The 17,657-nt window shown below is 41.6% G+C and overlaps 1 protein-coding gene across 3 annotated transcripts in view; it reads right to left on the reverse strand.

The window, feature by feature from the left end:
* Positions 1–17,657, reverse strand: part of CAMK1D (calcium/calmodulin dependent protein kinase ID) — a 537,115-nt gene that overhangs the window by 346,839 nt on the left and 172,619 nt on the right. For all 3 annotated transcript variants that reach the window (XM_066278887.1, XM_066278885.1, XM_066278886.1), the window contains exon 2: positions 1,440–1,571. In XM_066278887.1, coding sequence (XP_066134984.1) covers positions 1,440–1,571 — 132 coding nt within the window. The remainder of the gene's footprint in view (positions 1–1,439; positions 1,572–17,657) is intronic.

A 17,657-nucleotide genomic window follows, 5' to 3' on the forward strand; every position in this document is an offset into this window, starting at 1 on the left:
TTGTTTTAAGACCCTACAAGGCTTGTTTCCATTCTGTTTTGTTTCTCTTGACAGGATTCTTACTCTATGCTGGTTCCAAACCCCAAAAATTTCAAGGATATTTCTAAAATCTGTTATTAATAGAAGTTCTTAAAACTTCCATAGCACAGTGTTCAGATACACTCCAAACAGGCAAAAGCAGGTACAATGTATGGGTCTGTTCCCCAAACCTTGTGAACACAGGGAATGGCTTGATCATGATGGACACCACATCAGTGAGATGTCAGCTTTTGGGCAGGTCCAGCCCCACTGTAATGATTCTGTGTGTGCCATTGTACCCAAGGTGGGGTTTTGATTTGGTTCTATTTCACATGGAGAGCAAAAATAAAACTCAATGAAGATGTGAAACACTTAAATAGTGAACTCTACAGAACTTTCTGGGTGCCAGGTGTCATGTGTAATAGGAAGTAGACTTGTCAAAAAGTGTGGAAATAACATTGGTGAGGTTGGCATTACAAATTCTGTGAGGCATTGAACTCTATTCTCTTTATTCTCTATTCTCGGAACTTTATTTATTTTGGGGGGGGGGGTGACAGAGAGACAGAGAGAGGGACAGATAGGGACAGACAGGAAGAGAGAGATATGAGAGCATCAATTCTTCACTGCAGCTCCTTAGTCTCCTTAGTTATTCAATGATTACTTTCTCATATGTGCCTTGACCAGGGGGCTACAGCAGAGTGAGTGACCCCTTGCTCAAGCCAGCGACCTTGAGCTTCAAGCCAGAGACTTTTGGGATCATGTCTATGATCCCAGGCTCAAGCCAGCGACACCGCACTCAAGCTGGTGAACCTGTGCTCAAGCTAGTGACCTCGGGGTCTTGAACCTGGGTCCTCCACGTCCCAGTCCAATGTTCTATCCACTGTGCCACTGCCTGGTCAGGCATATTCTCTGAACTGTATCTCCTTATTATAAAATAAAGCAATTACAACAATAATAATACTAGTAGCTACCACTTACTACATAACAGGCGCTGTTAAAAAGGCTTTACAAACACTTGTGATGCACCATTCCACTTAATCCTGAGATTATATGTAGAGAAATATTATTAACTTCATTTCACAGAAGAGGCTCAGAGTTCAGTAAACTGGCCCAAGGTCACCAGCTAGAGTGAGTGTCATAGTCTCAGTTCAGAACCCAGTCTACTTGACTACTGTGATCTTAGGAAAAAGTAACTACATCAAATGACTGCTGCGCATGCTGTAAGACTTAATACATATTGGTGAAAATTGCTCTGGATCGTCAGTCACCATTGACAGAGCCCACCCACTCCCTGCCGGCCAGTGTTCTGGTCATACTCTTTGAACTCCGGAAGGCCAGCACCTACAGGCTTCCCCTCCCTCGGATCAGGGACAGAGGGTCCCGAGTCAGCCAGGGAAGGAGGCCGTGCTCCTGACACTTACTTTCTAAGAACCGCTATCTCATTCTCTATGCTGCTTTCCTTGCCCTTCAGCGCCTTCTTAGGGATGCACTTCACTGCAAAGAGCTTTCCAGTCGCCTTCTCTTCGGCTAAGACCACTTCAGAAAATGCCCCGCTGTGAAGAAAAAGGGAGAAAAAAAAGCAGTTTAGATTCAGGAGTTTGGGGTTCCACAACGGTTGCTCCAATCCCACTACCAAAGTTTGAGCAATAACAGCGACATGAACAACCACTAGCATTACTGTTATTTTATTATCCAGCCTCACTCCTGACCATACTTTTTTATGCAAAGAAGAACACACACACGCACGTGCACACACACACACACGCACGCACACACACACTCACTCACACACGCACACACACGCGCGCGCGCACACACACACGCACACACAGGCGTGCCTTCATGCAAAGGGACACGTGGATGTTGCATAGGTTTGGCTGCCTCCGAGGGCCCCTTGCCGCCCTGCAGAACAACACTGTAGCAGTCACTTGGGAGCAAACAGAGATGTTCCCAGGATGGTTCCTACAGAGAAAGGCCGCCTCCATCTCAAGTTGTCAGCACCCCACCCCTGTGTAGACCAAAAGTCATATTAAAATTTCTAGATTATTCGCAGGCCCTTTCATCCCAAGAAAATTTCAGAGCACTCTGCAAACATTTAATTAATTCTTACAGGTAGGTAAGGACATAACTAACGTGTGAGGTAGTGCACCATGAAAGCATTGACACAGAGTTAATTAGTTGTAGGGAGAGGCATGTAGCTCTTCAAGCTAAACCAAACAAAGACACAAATGACGCCCTGAGTGGGAGAGACTTTCCTGCCTGAAAATATCAATAAACTCTGCAAGGGCAGAGCAACAAGCTACAAATGTAACTAGCACCAGAGTCCGGACACCCCATTTCTCCAGAGAAGTCCCCTGTGGTCAGTGAGCCCTGAGCCAGTCCTCAGTAGCTACCTGGTCCCTCCCTCCTGCCACCTCCTGTGTTTACCAAAAGGCAGTGTCTGGGTGCAGTGCTTGGGCTGTGGGCAAAATATCCCCAATGACTCTGAGACCAAAACAGATTCCTCCATTGTCTACTCCAGATCTCAGTAACTTGGATCTCTACACACAGGTCAAGGAAAAGTACAGGACACAGAGTCATTCTCTGTCCCTAGACTTTCTCTTTTATATTCAGAGATACACTAAACATGGCTTCTACACAGTTATAATGAGAGACAACCCCTCCTGCATCAAAAGAAACCATTGGGGCCCTGGCCAGTTGGCTCAGTGATAGAGTATCAGCCCAGCATGTAAAGTCCCGGGTTCAACTCCCAGTCAGAGCACACAGGAGAAGTGCCCATCTGCTTCTCTACCCCTCCTCTTCTCACTTCTCTCTCTCTCTCTTCCCCTCTTGCAGCCATGGTTTGATTGGAGCCAGTTGGCCCGGGCACTAAGAATGGCTCCATGGCCTCTGCCTCAGGCTCTAAGAGCTCAGTTGTTGAACAATGGAGCGATGCCCCAGATGGGCAAAGCATCATCCCCTATTGGGCTTGCTGGGTAGATCCTAGTCGCGGCATATGTGGGAGCCTGTCTCTATGCCTCTCCTCCTCTCAGTGAATAAAAAAAGAAAGAAAGAAAAGAGAAAGAAACTACTGGAAGGACCAATGTTATCCCAACACCCATGCCTCCAGGGCCTTTGTTCTTCAGTCAACATCGAAGAGATGCCTAAGCAAGGAGAACAGACTTCTCTCTCCCTCTCCTTCACCATCTGAAGGGATATACATCTGTCATGGACCAAAGAAATGCAAATAGATATTTTTAAAACCCTTTCCAGTGAGAGGAATTCACTCTACTTAGTACAATTAACTGAGTATTTGCAACAGCTCTCTGAATGGAACATTAACTCCCATGAGAGGAGTCTATCTTCAAGATCTGTATCTAATTATATAAATCTGAAGGGCAGAAGAGAAGACATTCCACAAGAGAACCAAGTGGAACTGAGGTGTTCTACTCAAACCACAAATTAGCGACCAAGTAGGAATCTTCCCTCACAGTACCAGGTGCCTCACACGGAACCAGCCAGAAAAGCAGTAATGAAATATAAATACATGAAAACGCACAACAGATTTATCCCAGAGTGATGTATGGAATCGGACGTTCCCAGTAACACTTGGTCACTGCCAATGGCTTTTGCCCCGAAAGACCAAGTTATACAACTTCCAGGAGTCCCCTAACCCAGCAACTGTCCCTCCCCGAGCTCTGTCGTAGGGAGAGACCCAGGTGGATTCCTCTCAAAGTAAGTGAGGATTCTTAGATGGAAGAAACTGTGAATGACTACATACATGCCCCCTCATGTTACCCTCCAGGAAATGGAACAAGAACTACGTTGGAGAGGAGAAAGATCAGTGAGGAAAGACCAGGACTCTAACATCATGAGTGAGGAATTCTATGCATTCATTTTCAGTTTCCCTATTTGCCACTTGGGTCCCTGATGCTGAAAATACCACAGTAGTTTCTCTCGTGAGTCTGTTGAATTTACTACGTCCATTTTCCAGAAGGTGGAGAAGCCCTTTAGCAGTGGCCTCCAAGCTGCCAGATCTCAGATGGAGAACTGCTAGCAGACCCCACTCTGCACCCACCAGCCTCCTGCCTCTGCAAGGTCTGTGTGTAGCTAACAGACTGCAGCCAACACAGAGGAGGTTCTGTGCTTAGCTGTTGCTATCAGGAGCCCATAATAGGGAAAAGTGCTTTTTGTTTTGTGGATCACTCTTTCCCTGAGTGGGAAGTACGGCTTCTGTGTGAATCTTCCCCTTGACCGTGACATAATGAGGAAGGGGTTAGACCGTTAGAGGCTGCCATCAGGTGCCGTGCTGGTGGCTGCTGCAGGAAGCTTATGTCAAGGTAAGGTGGTTCCTGGATCAAGAGCTTCTCTACCTTTGTCCCTGACTGCAGAAGGGATAGACTACCTGTGATCCTATGGTGAGGGCAGGACAATGGGGCACAGATCCATAAATTCCACTTCTTGGTATAATCTAATAAATTGATATCAGGGAGTCAAACAGATATTTACAAACCCATGTTCCTATTGGCATTGTTCACCACAGCCAAAAGGAGGAGACAACCCAAATATCCATTAACAGATGAAAGGATAAATGCATGTGGTATAGACATGCCAGGGAATAGTCAGCCATAAAAAGGAATGGAGTTCTGACCCAGGTTATACCATGAATGAACCATGAAGACCATATACTAAATGAAATAGGCCAGAATCAAAAGGGCAAAGAGTGCATAATCCCATGTATATGCGGTACCTTGAGTAGGCAAATTTATAGACAGAAAGGAGAATGGTGGTTGGCAGCTGGGGAGGGAAAAGACAGTATTGTTTAGTGGGGACAGAGTCTCTGGGAAGATAAAAATGTTTTAGAGATGGATGGTGGTGATGGTTACATAAAAATGTGAATGTACTCAATGTCACTAAACTGCACACTTAAAAATGTCTAAAATGATACATTTTATGTTATATATATACATATATATATATACATACATATATTACCACAATAAAAAATATAAATAAATAAAGTCTTCCTGGTTCTACTAAATGGCATTACCTGGGACAGATACATTGAAAAAATCTGATAAACCTTTTCATTCATTACCCCCTTAAAGGAGAAAGAAATGTTATAATCATAGGGTACCAGATGTTGTGTACTAACTACTTGGTATTTCCAAAGTGCTTAGGCATGTATCAACTAATTCGATTTAACAACCTCAAGAAGTGTAAAGGAAGTTAACACCACTTCTATTTCATAGTGAAAACATGGAGGCTCAGTCGCACAGGTAGTAATGGACAAAAAAGAATACTTAGGTTTTATAACTTCTCTGAGGTCCTTTTCAATGCCCTGAGCTGGACTGAGGCCCCCTGCTAGCTGGGCGCCAGCCTTGCAAGCCTGGAAGGTGACCACAGTGCAGGGCCACCCTGTGTGTGTGTGGGGGGGGAGCTGCCACCCCCCGCTGTGCAACTCTACCTGCTTTCTCACTTAGCCAAACACAACACTCCTGTGCCTTCTTCAGGCTGCCCAAAGACAAAGCTCTCCGGTCTTTTTAGGGGATATAAGATTAGTATAAATTGTTATTGTTCTTGCAGTAAATAGAAATTACTCGAAGACACTTCCCTGTTCCAGGAAAGCTAATTAAAAATATTAGAAGCAGAAACTCATGAATGAAGAGTTTAAGCCCTTTGACTTCATTACACAACAAAACGATATGTGTGTCACACGGCTCTGAGAGAGGTGAGAAGGCAGAGGGAGCTGGAGCTAGGCTGGGAGGGGCTGGTGGCAGCAAGGAAGGCAGCAAGAAAAACGGTTTGAGAGTCCATAAAACCTTCAGACAACCCCCCAAAATAAATTCCCTAGGAACAGAAACTGGGACACAGAATTACAAAGTTTTAAAATACAAAGAGGTCAAAGCAAGTTGCACTCTATCATCTGTGAAATATAAGCACTGTGTGTTTGAAACTGAATGTGGGGCCTTCCAGCCGGACTGAATTGTACTCGTATTGTAAAAATGGCAGGCTGTGGGTAGCCAGCTTCCTCCAGACCCCCTGCCTCTGCTGTCGGACTTCTCTCCCCACTACCACTGGACTAGAATCAGGAGCTCTGGGCGCCCGGGGAGTGGGGTCTCCCAAACTGCTCATTCCAATGATGTCTGTGTTCATCCTATCGATCTTCTGTGTGGCCTCTTAGGGTCTTGGCCCCCTTCCTAAAACTTTCTCTTCTTCTTCTATGACATAGTACTCTCCTTTCACCATTTTTTTTTCTCTATCTCCCCCACTGCTCTTCCTCTCATCAAATGTCAACGATCTCCAAGGCTGGACCCTCAGCCCTCTATTCACCCTGTCTTATATCCTCCCCCTGGAAAATCTGTTGTTTTCAGTTTCCACCTATCTCTGCATGGCCCTAACCTGTACCAAACTTTTCATCTCTCCCATGTGCAAACCTCATCTTTCCAGCTGCATACTGGCTCTTTCTAGATAAACCTACTGGCCAGCCTCTCATCCTAACCAAAGTAAAAAACAGTATCTCCATTTCCAAACTTCTGTCTCCTCTAGTCTCTCATTTCTACTAATCCAGTGACACAGCCTAAAACCCTACTTCACTCCTCTCTCTCATTTCTACCATCAAGTGTATTTAGGTCTTCTGTTAAAAAGACTCTCGAAGGCCTGTCCATTCCATTCCTACACTCCTGTTCAACTCTGGACTGCTTCCAGGACTCTCTCCCGGCTCCTCAGCCCCCAGTAAGTCCATCTCTCACCTGTTATCTCCTACTCGCTACTGCAACCATCTGAGTATTGTCGCTACCCTACTTAAAACTTTGAGGTTTCACATCTACAGGATGAAGTTTTAAATCCTTTGCAAGGTATCCATGGCATTCCAAGTTCTTTCCAACCTGACCCCAACTTTGTGAGATCACCTACCCCTACAGCCATCCTCCGCAACACAAACACACTCCACCATAAACAACCCCCACTGCCCACAGCAGTCAGCGGGCAGCGTCCCAAACACTCCCATGCCTTTCATACCACCGGCCTCGGTGCAAGTCCTTTCCACCACCCCCTTCCTGGAACACTATTCCTACTTCTATGTGTGGCAAAATTCCACTTATTTAAAGGACCCAGGTGGCATATTTCCTTCTCTTTGAAGGCTTTCCTAACTGCCTCCCAACCAGACAGAATGAGGCCCTCATGTTGAGGCCTGCACGGCTGGCTTATGCCTAACTAAAGCTAATGATGTGTTCCACTGTGGTCCTTTCTGTGCTTGCCCGTGTGAGAGTGGGAGTCCTCAATCACTCTGTTCTGTATCTCCACACGTCGTGATCCCTGCACCACCAGGTGCCCAAGGCAGTTTTGATGAGCCTCATAAGTTGGGGCTCTCCTCTGATTCTCCATTTAGCTTTTCCCTGCACTGCAGATCCACAAAAGAAATGATACACGGTGGTCCCCCACTAAACGCGATGTCGCTCTCTGTGGTCTCAGCTACCCACCATCAGCTGGTCTTCACTGGTAGAAATACTAAATTTGTGAATTTATGATATGACTTTCTCCCCATAAACCTTCACCTTTGTTAAATAAGTAAAATTTGTCGGGGAAGAGGAGAGGTCAGGTTTTTACATAGGCCTTAGAAAATACATAATTATGAGAAAAATAAAATTCCAGTGTTTTGAAAATTGCAAATTTTCAAGTTGTGACATGATATTTAATTTAAAATATATATATTATTCTTTTTAAAAAGAAAAACACACCAAATTTCCATCTAAATTAAATCTATGACAAATTACTGAAAAGGTCAAACAAGCTATTCTTGAAATGCTAAACACCATGTGGGGCAAAAGCAGGTTGACAATTGATCATATGGAAAATAATCATAAACAGTAATACATGAATAAACTCTACATTTCATATACTCAAAACTGTTAACCGGTTTTGAGTACATGAGTACCCTGTATTTCTGGCCTCTGAAGATAAGCTCAACAATATACAAAAGTTGAATCCTTCTGCTTTTTCTTCCACATTTCAAAGAAGATCAAGTCATCACCTAGGGGCAGCTTCCCCCAGGTACCCAGGAGGAAAGAAACAATCTTTTGAAAGCTGAATTTTCAAGATATGAGGAAAATGGTCATATTTTCTATAGTGACTAAAGAATTTCAGATAACTATTTTTTATTTTAACTTCATAAATGATGGCTTTCAAAAATGCTGTTTTATTAAATGCTAGTTGTTTTAAGAATGGAATCCTGGTATTATAATGGTACAGTGTCCAGGCTATAAACTGAGGTTGTGTACTAAGTCCTCTATGAGTGAACTGATCCAGCTCCAACTAGCCAGTGGGAGACAAAGAAAAGAAGTGGAGCTATGTGCACTGGGAAGTCCTTATATTCCCAAGTCCTTCAGCAAGTAGCACAAAATCTACGTGCTCTGAAGATGCCTAGGCTAAAAAAAGATATGTAAGGGTTTTGAAACTAAAGAGCGACATTTACCTTTTAGTTGTTAAAAAACCTTAAGCTGCCCTGGCCGGTTGGCTCAGCAGTAGAGCATCGGCCTAGCATGCGGAGGACCCGGGTTCGATTCCCGGCCAGGGCATACAGGAGAAGTGCCCATTTGCTTCTCCACCCCTCTGCCGCGCTTTCCTCTCTGTCTCTCTCGTCCCCTCCCGCAGCCAAGGCTCCATTGGAGCAAAGATGGCCCGGGCGCTGGGGATGGCTCTGTGGCCTCTGCCTCAGGCGCTAGAGTGGCTCTGGTTGCAACATGGCGACGCCCAGGATGAGCAGAGCATCGCCCCCTGGTGGGCAGAACGTCGCCCCTGGTGGGCGTGCCGGGTGGATCCCGGTCGGGTGCATGCGGGAGTCTGTCTGACTGTCTCTCCCTGTTTCCAGCTTCAGAAAAATGGAAAAAAAATAAAAAATAAAAATAAAAATAAAAAAACCTTAAGCTATTCTAAGCATCTTATCTCTAGATCTGCTGCTATATATTGAGATCAAAACTCAGAGCTATGAAACAGAGAAAACACTATAGAAAAATATTAATACAAAAAAGAACTGGTTCATTGAAAAGATCGATAAAATTGACAAGCCCCTGGCTAGACACCATAAGGAAAAAAGGACTCATACACAAAATCTGAAATGAAGGAGGAGAAATTGGAACAGACATCACAGATACATAAAGGATCCTATAATACTCACAAAAATTAGGGGATATTTCAAAATGAATATAAAGCGATTAAAAAAAGCATTTGCTTTTTTTTATTAAACAAGAACATCAGAAAAGCAAACGACAAGACAAAGAAAGTGATTTGACTATGCAAATAAAATGCAAAACCAACTTTTATTTCATTGGTGAAAATGCACTATACAGAAGGCTGAAAGCACTGGAGTATCTGCACATTCCCTGATCCCCTAATTTTGTGAGCATTGTACTATAATACTATGAAAGATTATATGCCACCAAATTCAACAATGTAGAAGAAATGGATAAATTCCTAGAACTATACACTCTTCCTAGACTGAGTCATGAAGAAGTGAAAACATAAATAGACCCTTATATAAGCAGGATGGAAATAGAAACAATTATCACAAACTTCCCTAAAATAAATGTCCAGGACCATATGGCTATACTAGTAAATTCTACCAAATATTCAAAGAAGAGCTGGTATTTATTCTCTCAAAGTCTTCCAAAATATAGAAAAAAGAAGCAATACTCCCTAACACATTCAATGAAGCCAACATAACCCTGATACCAAAACCTGGCAAGGACAACACAAAAAAAGGAAACTACAGAGCAATATCTCTAATAAACACAGATGCATAAATCCTAAACAAAATACTAGCAAATAAAATACAACAATACATTTAAAAAAATACACCACAATCAAGGGGAGATTCATTCCAGGAGCACAAGGATGGTTCAACATACAGAAATCAATCAATGTAATACACCACATTAACAAAACAAAGAACAAAAATCATATTATCCTATCAATAGATGCAAAAAAGACATTTGATAAGATATAACATCATTTATGTTTGAAACACCCAATAAAATGGGTATAGAAGGAAAGTGCTTCAACATAATAAAGGCTATCTATGACAAACCATCAGCTAATACAATACTAAATGGTGAAAAAATGAAGGCTTTACCTCTAAAATCAGGAACAAAACAAGGTTGCCCTCTCCACTCTTATTCAACATAGTACTGGAAGTCTTAGAGCAATCAGGCAGAGGAAGAAATAAAGAGCATCCATATTGAGAAAGAAGTAAAGGTATCACTTTTTGCAGATGACATGATCTTATATATAGAAAACCCCAAAGACTCTCCCGAAATACTATTAGACACAATAAAACAATACAGTAAAGTGACAGGATACAAAATCATATATAAAAGTTCACTGCCTTCCTATACTCTAACCATGAAACTTCAAAAAATGAACTAAAAAAAAATAATCCCTTTACAATTGTAATAAAAAAATACACTACTTAGGAATAAACTTAACAAAGGATGTGAAGGACCTATATACTGAAAACTAGAAAGCATTGTTGGAAGAAATTGAAAAACACACAATGAAATGGAAAAATATTCCATGTTCATGGATTGGAAGAATCAACATAGTTAAAATGGCCATATTACCCAGAGCAATATACTAATTTAATGTGATCCCCATTAAATTCCTATTGTCACTTTTTAAAAGAAATAAAACAAAAAATCACCAGGTCTGTATGGAACCATGAAAAACCCCAGACAAAGTAATCCTGAGAAAAAAGAAAAAACCAGAGGTACCATACTACCTGACTTCAAATTATTCTGTAGAGCCACGATAATCAAAATGCCATGGTATTTGGCAGAAAAACAGGCACACCGACCAATGGAACAGAATTGACAGCCCAGAAATAAAACCACATATATATGGACAAATAACCTTTGACTAAGGAGCCAAAAACACACAATGGAGAAAAGAAAGTCTCTTCAACAAATGGTGCTGGGAACATTGGAAAGCCACATGCAAAAGGATAAAACGTGACTATAGTTTGTCCCCTTGCACAAAAAATTAATTCAAAATGGATCAAAGACCTAAATACAAGATCTGAAACAATAAATTACATAGAAGGAAATATAGTTACTAAACTTATGGACTTTGGCTATAGAGAACAATTTATGAATTTGACCCAAAGGCAAGGGAAGTAAAGGAAAAAATAAATGAATGGGACTACATCAAACTAAAAAGCTTCTGCACAACAAAAGAAACCAACAGCAAACAAAATGTCAACCAACCAAGTGGGAGATGATATTTACAAACAAGAGCTCCAATAAGGGATTAACATTCAAAATATATAAAGAACTCACAAACTCAGCAACAAACAAGCACAGAACTCAATTTTTAGAAATGGGTAAAGGACCTGAACAAATACTTCTCCCAAGAAGACATACAAATGGCCAACAGATAGTGAAAAAAATGCTCATCTTCACTAGCTATTAGAGAAATGCAAATCAAAACTACAATGAGATACCACCTCACACCTGTTAGGTTAGCTGTTATCAACAAGACAGGTAATAACAAGTGTTGGAGAGGCTGTGGAGAAAAAAAAACCCTCATTCAATGCTGGTGGGAATATAAACTGGCACAGCCATTATGGAAGAAAGTATGGTGGTTCCTCAAAAAATTAAGAATAGAATTACCATATGACCCAGCAATCCCTCTATGGGGTATCTACCAAAAAAACTTGAAAACATTGGTACAAAAAGACACATGCACCCCCATGTTTGTTGCAGCATTATTTACAGTGGCCAAAACAGGGAAACAACCAAAGTGTCCTTCAATAGAGTATTGGATGAAGAAGATGTGGTACATACATACAATGGAATACTACTCAGCCATAAGAAACGATGACATATTGCCATTTACGACAACATGTTTGGACCTTGAGAACATTATACTGAGTGAAATAAGTAAATCAGAGAAAGCTAAGAACTATATGATTTCACACATAGGTGGGATATAAAAGTGAGACTCATGAACATAGATAATAGTGAAGTGGTTACCAGGGGAGGGAGTGTGGAGGGAGGGGTGAGGGAGGGAGTAAAGAAGGACAAATATGTGGTGATGGAAAATGATTTGACCTTGGGTGATGGGCACACAACACAATCAATAGTTCAAGTGCTATAGAGATGTTTACCTGAAACCTATGTACTCTTATTGATTAATGTCACCCCTGTTAAATTTGATTTTCACAGTAAATTTTTTTTAAAAAGTCAGAGCTAAGCTCAGCCCAGGGATGGGCTGGCTAACCACTGACTCACTACCAATTATTATCATAAAAAGCAAAAATAAGACTCTATGGATTCTGCTTTCCTGATTTCTAATGATCTTTAACCTGAAATTGTTAGGAAAAGTACCAGATAGCATCTAAAATAAGTACATGGGCTGCTGCCCATGAATTATGCTGCACATAATTCAAAAACAAATACTTTTCTCATACAAGAGAAATTTAATCACAAAATGGACAAATGTTTAGCTCTGACAACCTACTGTGACGTGTACATTTTAGGTGGTCCACGAATATCCATCCAACTGCTTGGTAAATCCTTTAAAAGACACCCCTGATTTTCAACAAGAATCAGGCATTCTGTCTTTTTGATTCATGACAGTACACTAAACTGATCACTCAGTAAAATTATATTTATCCCAAATTAGACTAGGAAATAATCAGACAGTGATGAAAGGATGTTCCCTATCAGCTTACATTCAGCTATTACTGGACCATTGCCTTTGAGCTTTTTAGTTATTCTACATACAAATCAGATTGATTGTGTTATTAACTTCATTAATGACATTGCTTCTACCTATTAACTGCTACTATGGTAATGCCTAGTGCCATTACTGTGCTGGGCAACTGGGCCGAACAATGTTACACCCAGTTCTTAGTCCATAAATTAAAATGTTCTTTTCCACTACGCGTACTATTTTCCTCAGTGTCATGTCAGGCCAATAGTAGGGCCAGTGGGGAAAAAAATGAAAAAACCTAAAGAGTGAAAAATCAAGTTGGTGATATTTGGCTTTAGAAAATAAAGAAATAGAATGCCTTTCAGACCTATTGTTTTAGAGCAGAATCCATTCTAAAATAAGAAACCCTGTCTGCTAACCCAATCACTAGTCTTACTAACCCCAGAGAATCCAAACAGATGACAAGCATGAAGTCCGAAGGTCTCCATGTCTAAGCAACTCTCCAGGCAGAAATTAGGAGATTTTGGAAGTGACTTCAACTCTTTCTGTTAGAAACATCAGTTTAAAAAGCTTCACAAATTCCCATACCCCTAATTACATGTTGTAGTGCTAATTCAGTCCATTGTCCTAAAGAAAGCCACACTCAAACTGAAAAACAAGGTTTTGTCAAGCAAGCAAAGCAAAAAAGGTCTTCCTTTCACATGTTTCAAGAACACATATGTGTGCCTGAAAATTGATATCCTATTTAAATATAACATCTATTCATTAGAGTGTGTCTTCTAAAACCTTGTTATTAGAAGGTTTTATAGCAAGCCATATGTTCATTAAAAGTATTAAAATATATTTCTTAAAAATAACCTGTAATCTGGCTCTTATGAATTTGGACTCATGCCTCAAAAACCAGTTCAAATTAGAGACATCCTTAATCCTTTGAGTAGTACAAATGTTCATGTACATCCTCGTGCCTCCTGACCATCCAGAGTACAATTGAGGCCTGACCTGTGGTGGCGCAGTGGATAAAGCGTCAACCTGGAATGCTGAGGTCGCCGGTTCAAAACCCCGGGCTTGCCTGGTCAAGGCACATATGGGAGTTGATGCTTCCTGCTCCTCCCCCTGTTCTCTCTCTATTTATCCCCCCCCTCTCTCTCTCCCCTCTCTCTCTAATAAAAATGAATAAATGAAATCTAAAAAAAAAGTAAATAAACAGAGTACAATTGATTTATTTTAAAAATGTGTAAGACAATATTAAAAAAAGGCTAATGTATGTTCTTCTTGTTTCCATAAATTGGTTATCAAACAAACATGATTTTAAGTTAATAAAACTATAACTAGGGACGTCAAAGAAATGGCACCATGAGGAGTGATACCAATAAATCTCCCCAAAATTTCAACAAGTTCTTTAACCAGAGACAGAAAAATCTATCCTTGGAGCATCTAGAAGTCCCACACTGAACACGAAGGTATGATCGAGCGGAAAACTGACTAAATATATAATCAACCCTGAAGGAAATACGATGGAGAAAGGAACACTCCGCCTATCTCACTAACCTAAACAAGGGCTGCTTTCACTCGGAACTGAGAAAATAGGAACTAAGGCGGGCAAAGGGGGTGAATAGAGCCAGGCTGCGGCACAGACATCCAAGCCGAGGAAAGACTGTGCTTGTTGCGACCCAGTCAACACAAGCTAACACCCACGCCAAACCCAGACAAAGACAGGCAAGTGCGGCAGCCATTAGCCCCGATCTCCTGGTCGGTGAGCGTGGATAGTGGGTGAGAGGTTCCTCCTAGCACCCCAAGAGTGGGCGTCTGTGTTACCGGACAGAGGGGCAGAGTCAGAGGCCTTTATGTGGGCTGAGACCAGAGTCTTGGGGTCGCCCCTGCACCCTGAAGAGCAGTGTGTGGGGAGTGCACGAAAGCGAACTTCCCTATGCTCAAACTTCTCTGGGCAGGGGGTGGGGGGCCTCACCCTGGGCGAGGGGTGGCCACCCCGATATCCTGGTCAGCGAGTGCGGACAGTGGGTGAGAGGTTCCTCTTAGCGCCCCGGGAGTGGGCACCCGTGTTCCCGGACAGAGGGGTAGAGTCAGAGGCCTTTGCGTGAGCTGTGACCGGAGTCTTGGTGTCGCCCCTGCGCCCTGAAGAGCGGCGCGCGGGGAGTGCATGAAAGCGAAATTCCCTACGCTCAAACTTCTCTGGGCGGGCAAGGCGCCTCACCCAGCCATACAAGCTAACAGACCCGGGAAGGATTAGCTTAACCCACAGTCTGCTCACCTCCCAACTGACCTATGCAACCCTAACTGACAAGATCTCACTCAGTTCAACGATCTAAGACAAGAGGCATGATATTTTTAGTGCCTCTTGCTATGCACGTAGGGGTGGGGGCAACTTCTGATTGGCAGAGCTTTCGTCCTCAGAGCTATATGTTAAAAAGAGGGATTTGGCAGCTTGTAAGACCTCCTGTTTTGCAAACAGCGACTAGGGCATCTTCTACCCAGCCAAAACAAGCTACAAAGTGCCAAAAGCCTGGGAAAAGTGGTCCCACAGAGTGCTGAGGCATACTGGACATGCCTAGAGGCGCATAGAAAGGCACCTTGAAAACAATTGGCTCCCAGCCCCGCCTGATTATGCTAGCGGCTCTGACTGATCGAGCCTTACCCAGAGCCCTGCACTGAGTGGGGGTAGAGTGGGGATTTACCAGCTCTTTGAGCCTCTTACTCTCCAAGCAGAGTCAGCAGCAACCCCATAGCTGGATCATCAGGCTGCTAATTCAGGAAGGAAAGACTAGGAGAGAGGCTCCAGGAAAACAAACTCTCTCATTGTCGGAACCTGCAAATGCTAACGAGTCTCGACTGCCAACGAGACTGAAGCATAATATATGACATCGCCATAGAGACTTATCAACTGCAAACCTCTACCTAAGCGTGCCACAGGGGCAGAGCCCGGGGTAACAGAGTCACTGACCAGGAAGAGAGAGAGAAAAGAAAAAGCAAGAAGATAACCTCTCAAAATCAAGAAAAATCCACAGACTTTATAACCTTTTCCATTTTATTTTGTTTGTTTCTTTCTTTCTTTCATCTTCTTGTCTTATTTACTTCTTCTTCCACTTTGGTCATTTAATTCTCTGCCAGTCTTACTCTTTCCTGTTCTTGAACTACACTACCCATAAGTGTTACACCTCCCATTTTCTTTCCATTCTTCTTCCTTTGCATCTATGAAGGTTGCACTCCAAAACCCTTAACTCTCTCTCTCTCTCTCTTTTTTCTTATTTCTTTTTTCTTCTTTTCGTTTTTTCCTCTTTCTTTTTTTCTCCCTCTATATTAGTTTCTTCTTTTCTCCTTTACTTTTCCTCTCATTCAATCCTCAATCACAAACAAAGTATTTTATTTGGGACTCAAATTTTTCTTTGTAGCACTTTGGGTGCTTTTTAATAAGCTTTTTGAAACTCATTAGTAGTGCTCCCAACCCTGGCTCTCCATTTTATCTAGTTTATGCGCCACTAAATACAATAGTAATTTTTTTATTTTTTTTCTTCTTCCCTTTTTCCTGTTTCCCTCATATCACTCTCATTATATCTCTTGATCAACCATCACTTAAAAGCAAATCATTTTATTCTTGACCCATATTTTTTCCTTTTTTGCATTTTGTGGGTCCATACCTCCTTTTTTGCCCCTTTTTTACTTCTCCCCAACTCAGGCCCTCTGTTATAGGTAGTTTTTGTTCTATTTAGCACAATATAATTCACAGTTCATCACATTTTTTTTCTCAAGGAGGAGGGGAGAGGAGAGGAGAGAGAAAAAAGGAAATAATAATTTTTTTTTACTTTTTATTCTTTATTAATTCTCATTAGTACTATCAACAAAACCACCCTCAGGTGCCATTAAGGAAAAGGAAATCGAATATCATAGATACGAAAGACAGAGAGGTAGCACAGATAAATGAGAAAAAATCTATGGAGAAAAAATTTAATATATTGGAAACCTTGAAGCTAAATGACAGAGAATTTAAAATAAAAATACTAAAAATACTCAGAGATATACAAGAAAACACAGAAAGGAAATTTAGGGAGCTCAGAAAACAACTCAATGAACACAAAGAATATATTACCAAGGAAATTGAAACTATAAAAACAAATCAAACAGAGATGAAAAACTCAAGTCACGAACTGAAAAACAAAGTAACAAGCTTAGCTAATAGAACAAGCCAGATAAAAGGTAGGATTAGTGACATAGAAGACAAGCAACTTGAGGCACAACAGAAAGAAGAGACTCAAAAATTTAAAAAAAATGAGAAAGCCCTATAGAAATTGTCTGACTCCATCAGAAAGACTAACATAAGAATAATAAGTATATCAGAGGGAGAAGAGAGAGAAAACGGAATGGAGAACATATTCAAACAAATAATAGATGAGAACTTCCCAAGCCTGTGGAAAAAACTAAAGCCTCAAATTCAAGAAGCAAACACTACTCCGAGTTCTCTTAGCCCCAACAAACCTACTCTAAGGCACATCATAATGAAATTGGCACAAACCAACGATAAAGAAAAAATTCTCAGGGAAGCCAGGGAAAAGAAGAATACAACATATAAAGGAAGGCCCATTAGATTATCATCAGATTTCTCAGCAGAAACTCTACAAGCTAGAAGAGAGTGGACCCCAATATTTAAAGTCCTGAAAGAGAGGAACTTTCAGCCAAGAATACTATACCCATCAAAGCTATCCTTCAAATACGAAGGAGAAATAAAAACATTCACAGATACAGAAAAGATGAGGGAATTTATCATTAGAAAACCCCCACTCCAGGAATTACTAAAGGGGGATTTCCAACCAGATACAAAGAACAAAACAAAACAAAACCACAAGTAAAAGCTTCACCAAGAACACAATAAAACCAAATTTAAACCGTGACAACAAAAACAAAAAAAGGGGGGAGAGGACGGAGATTAATAGTAGCAAAGG

Source organism: Saccopteryx bilineata, chromosome 5 (genome assembly GCF_036850765.1).
Source record: "Saccopteryx bilineata isolate mSacBil1 chromosome 5, mSacBil1_pri_phased_curated, whole genome shotgun sequence".
NCBI classification, from domain to species: Eukaryota; Metazoa; Chordata; class Mammalia; order Chiroptera; family Emballonuridae; genus Saccopteryx; species Saccopteryx bilineata.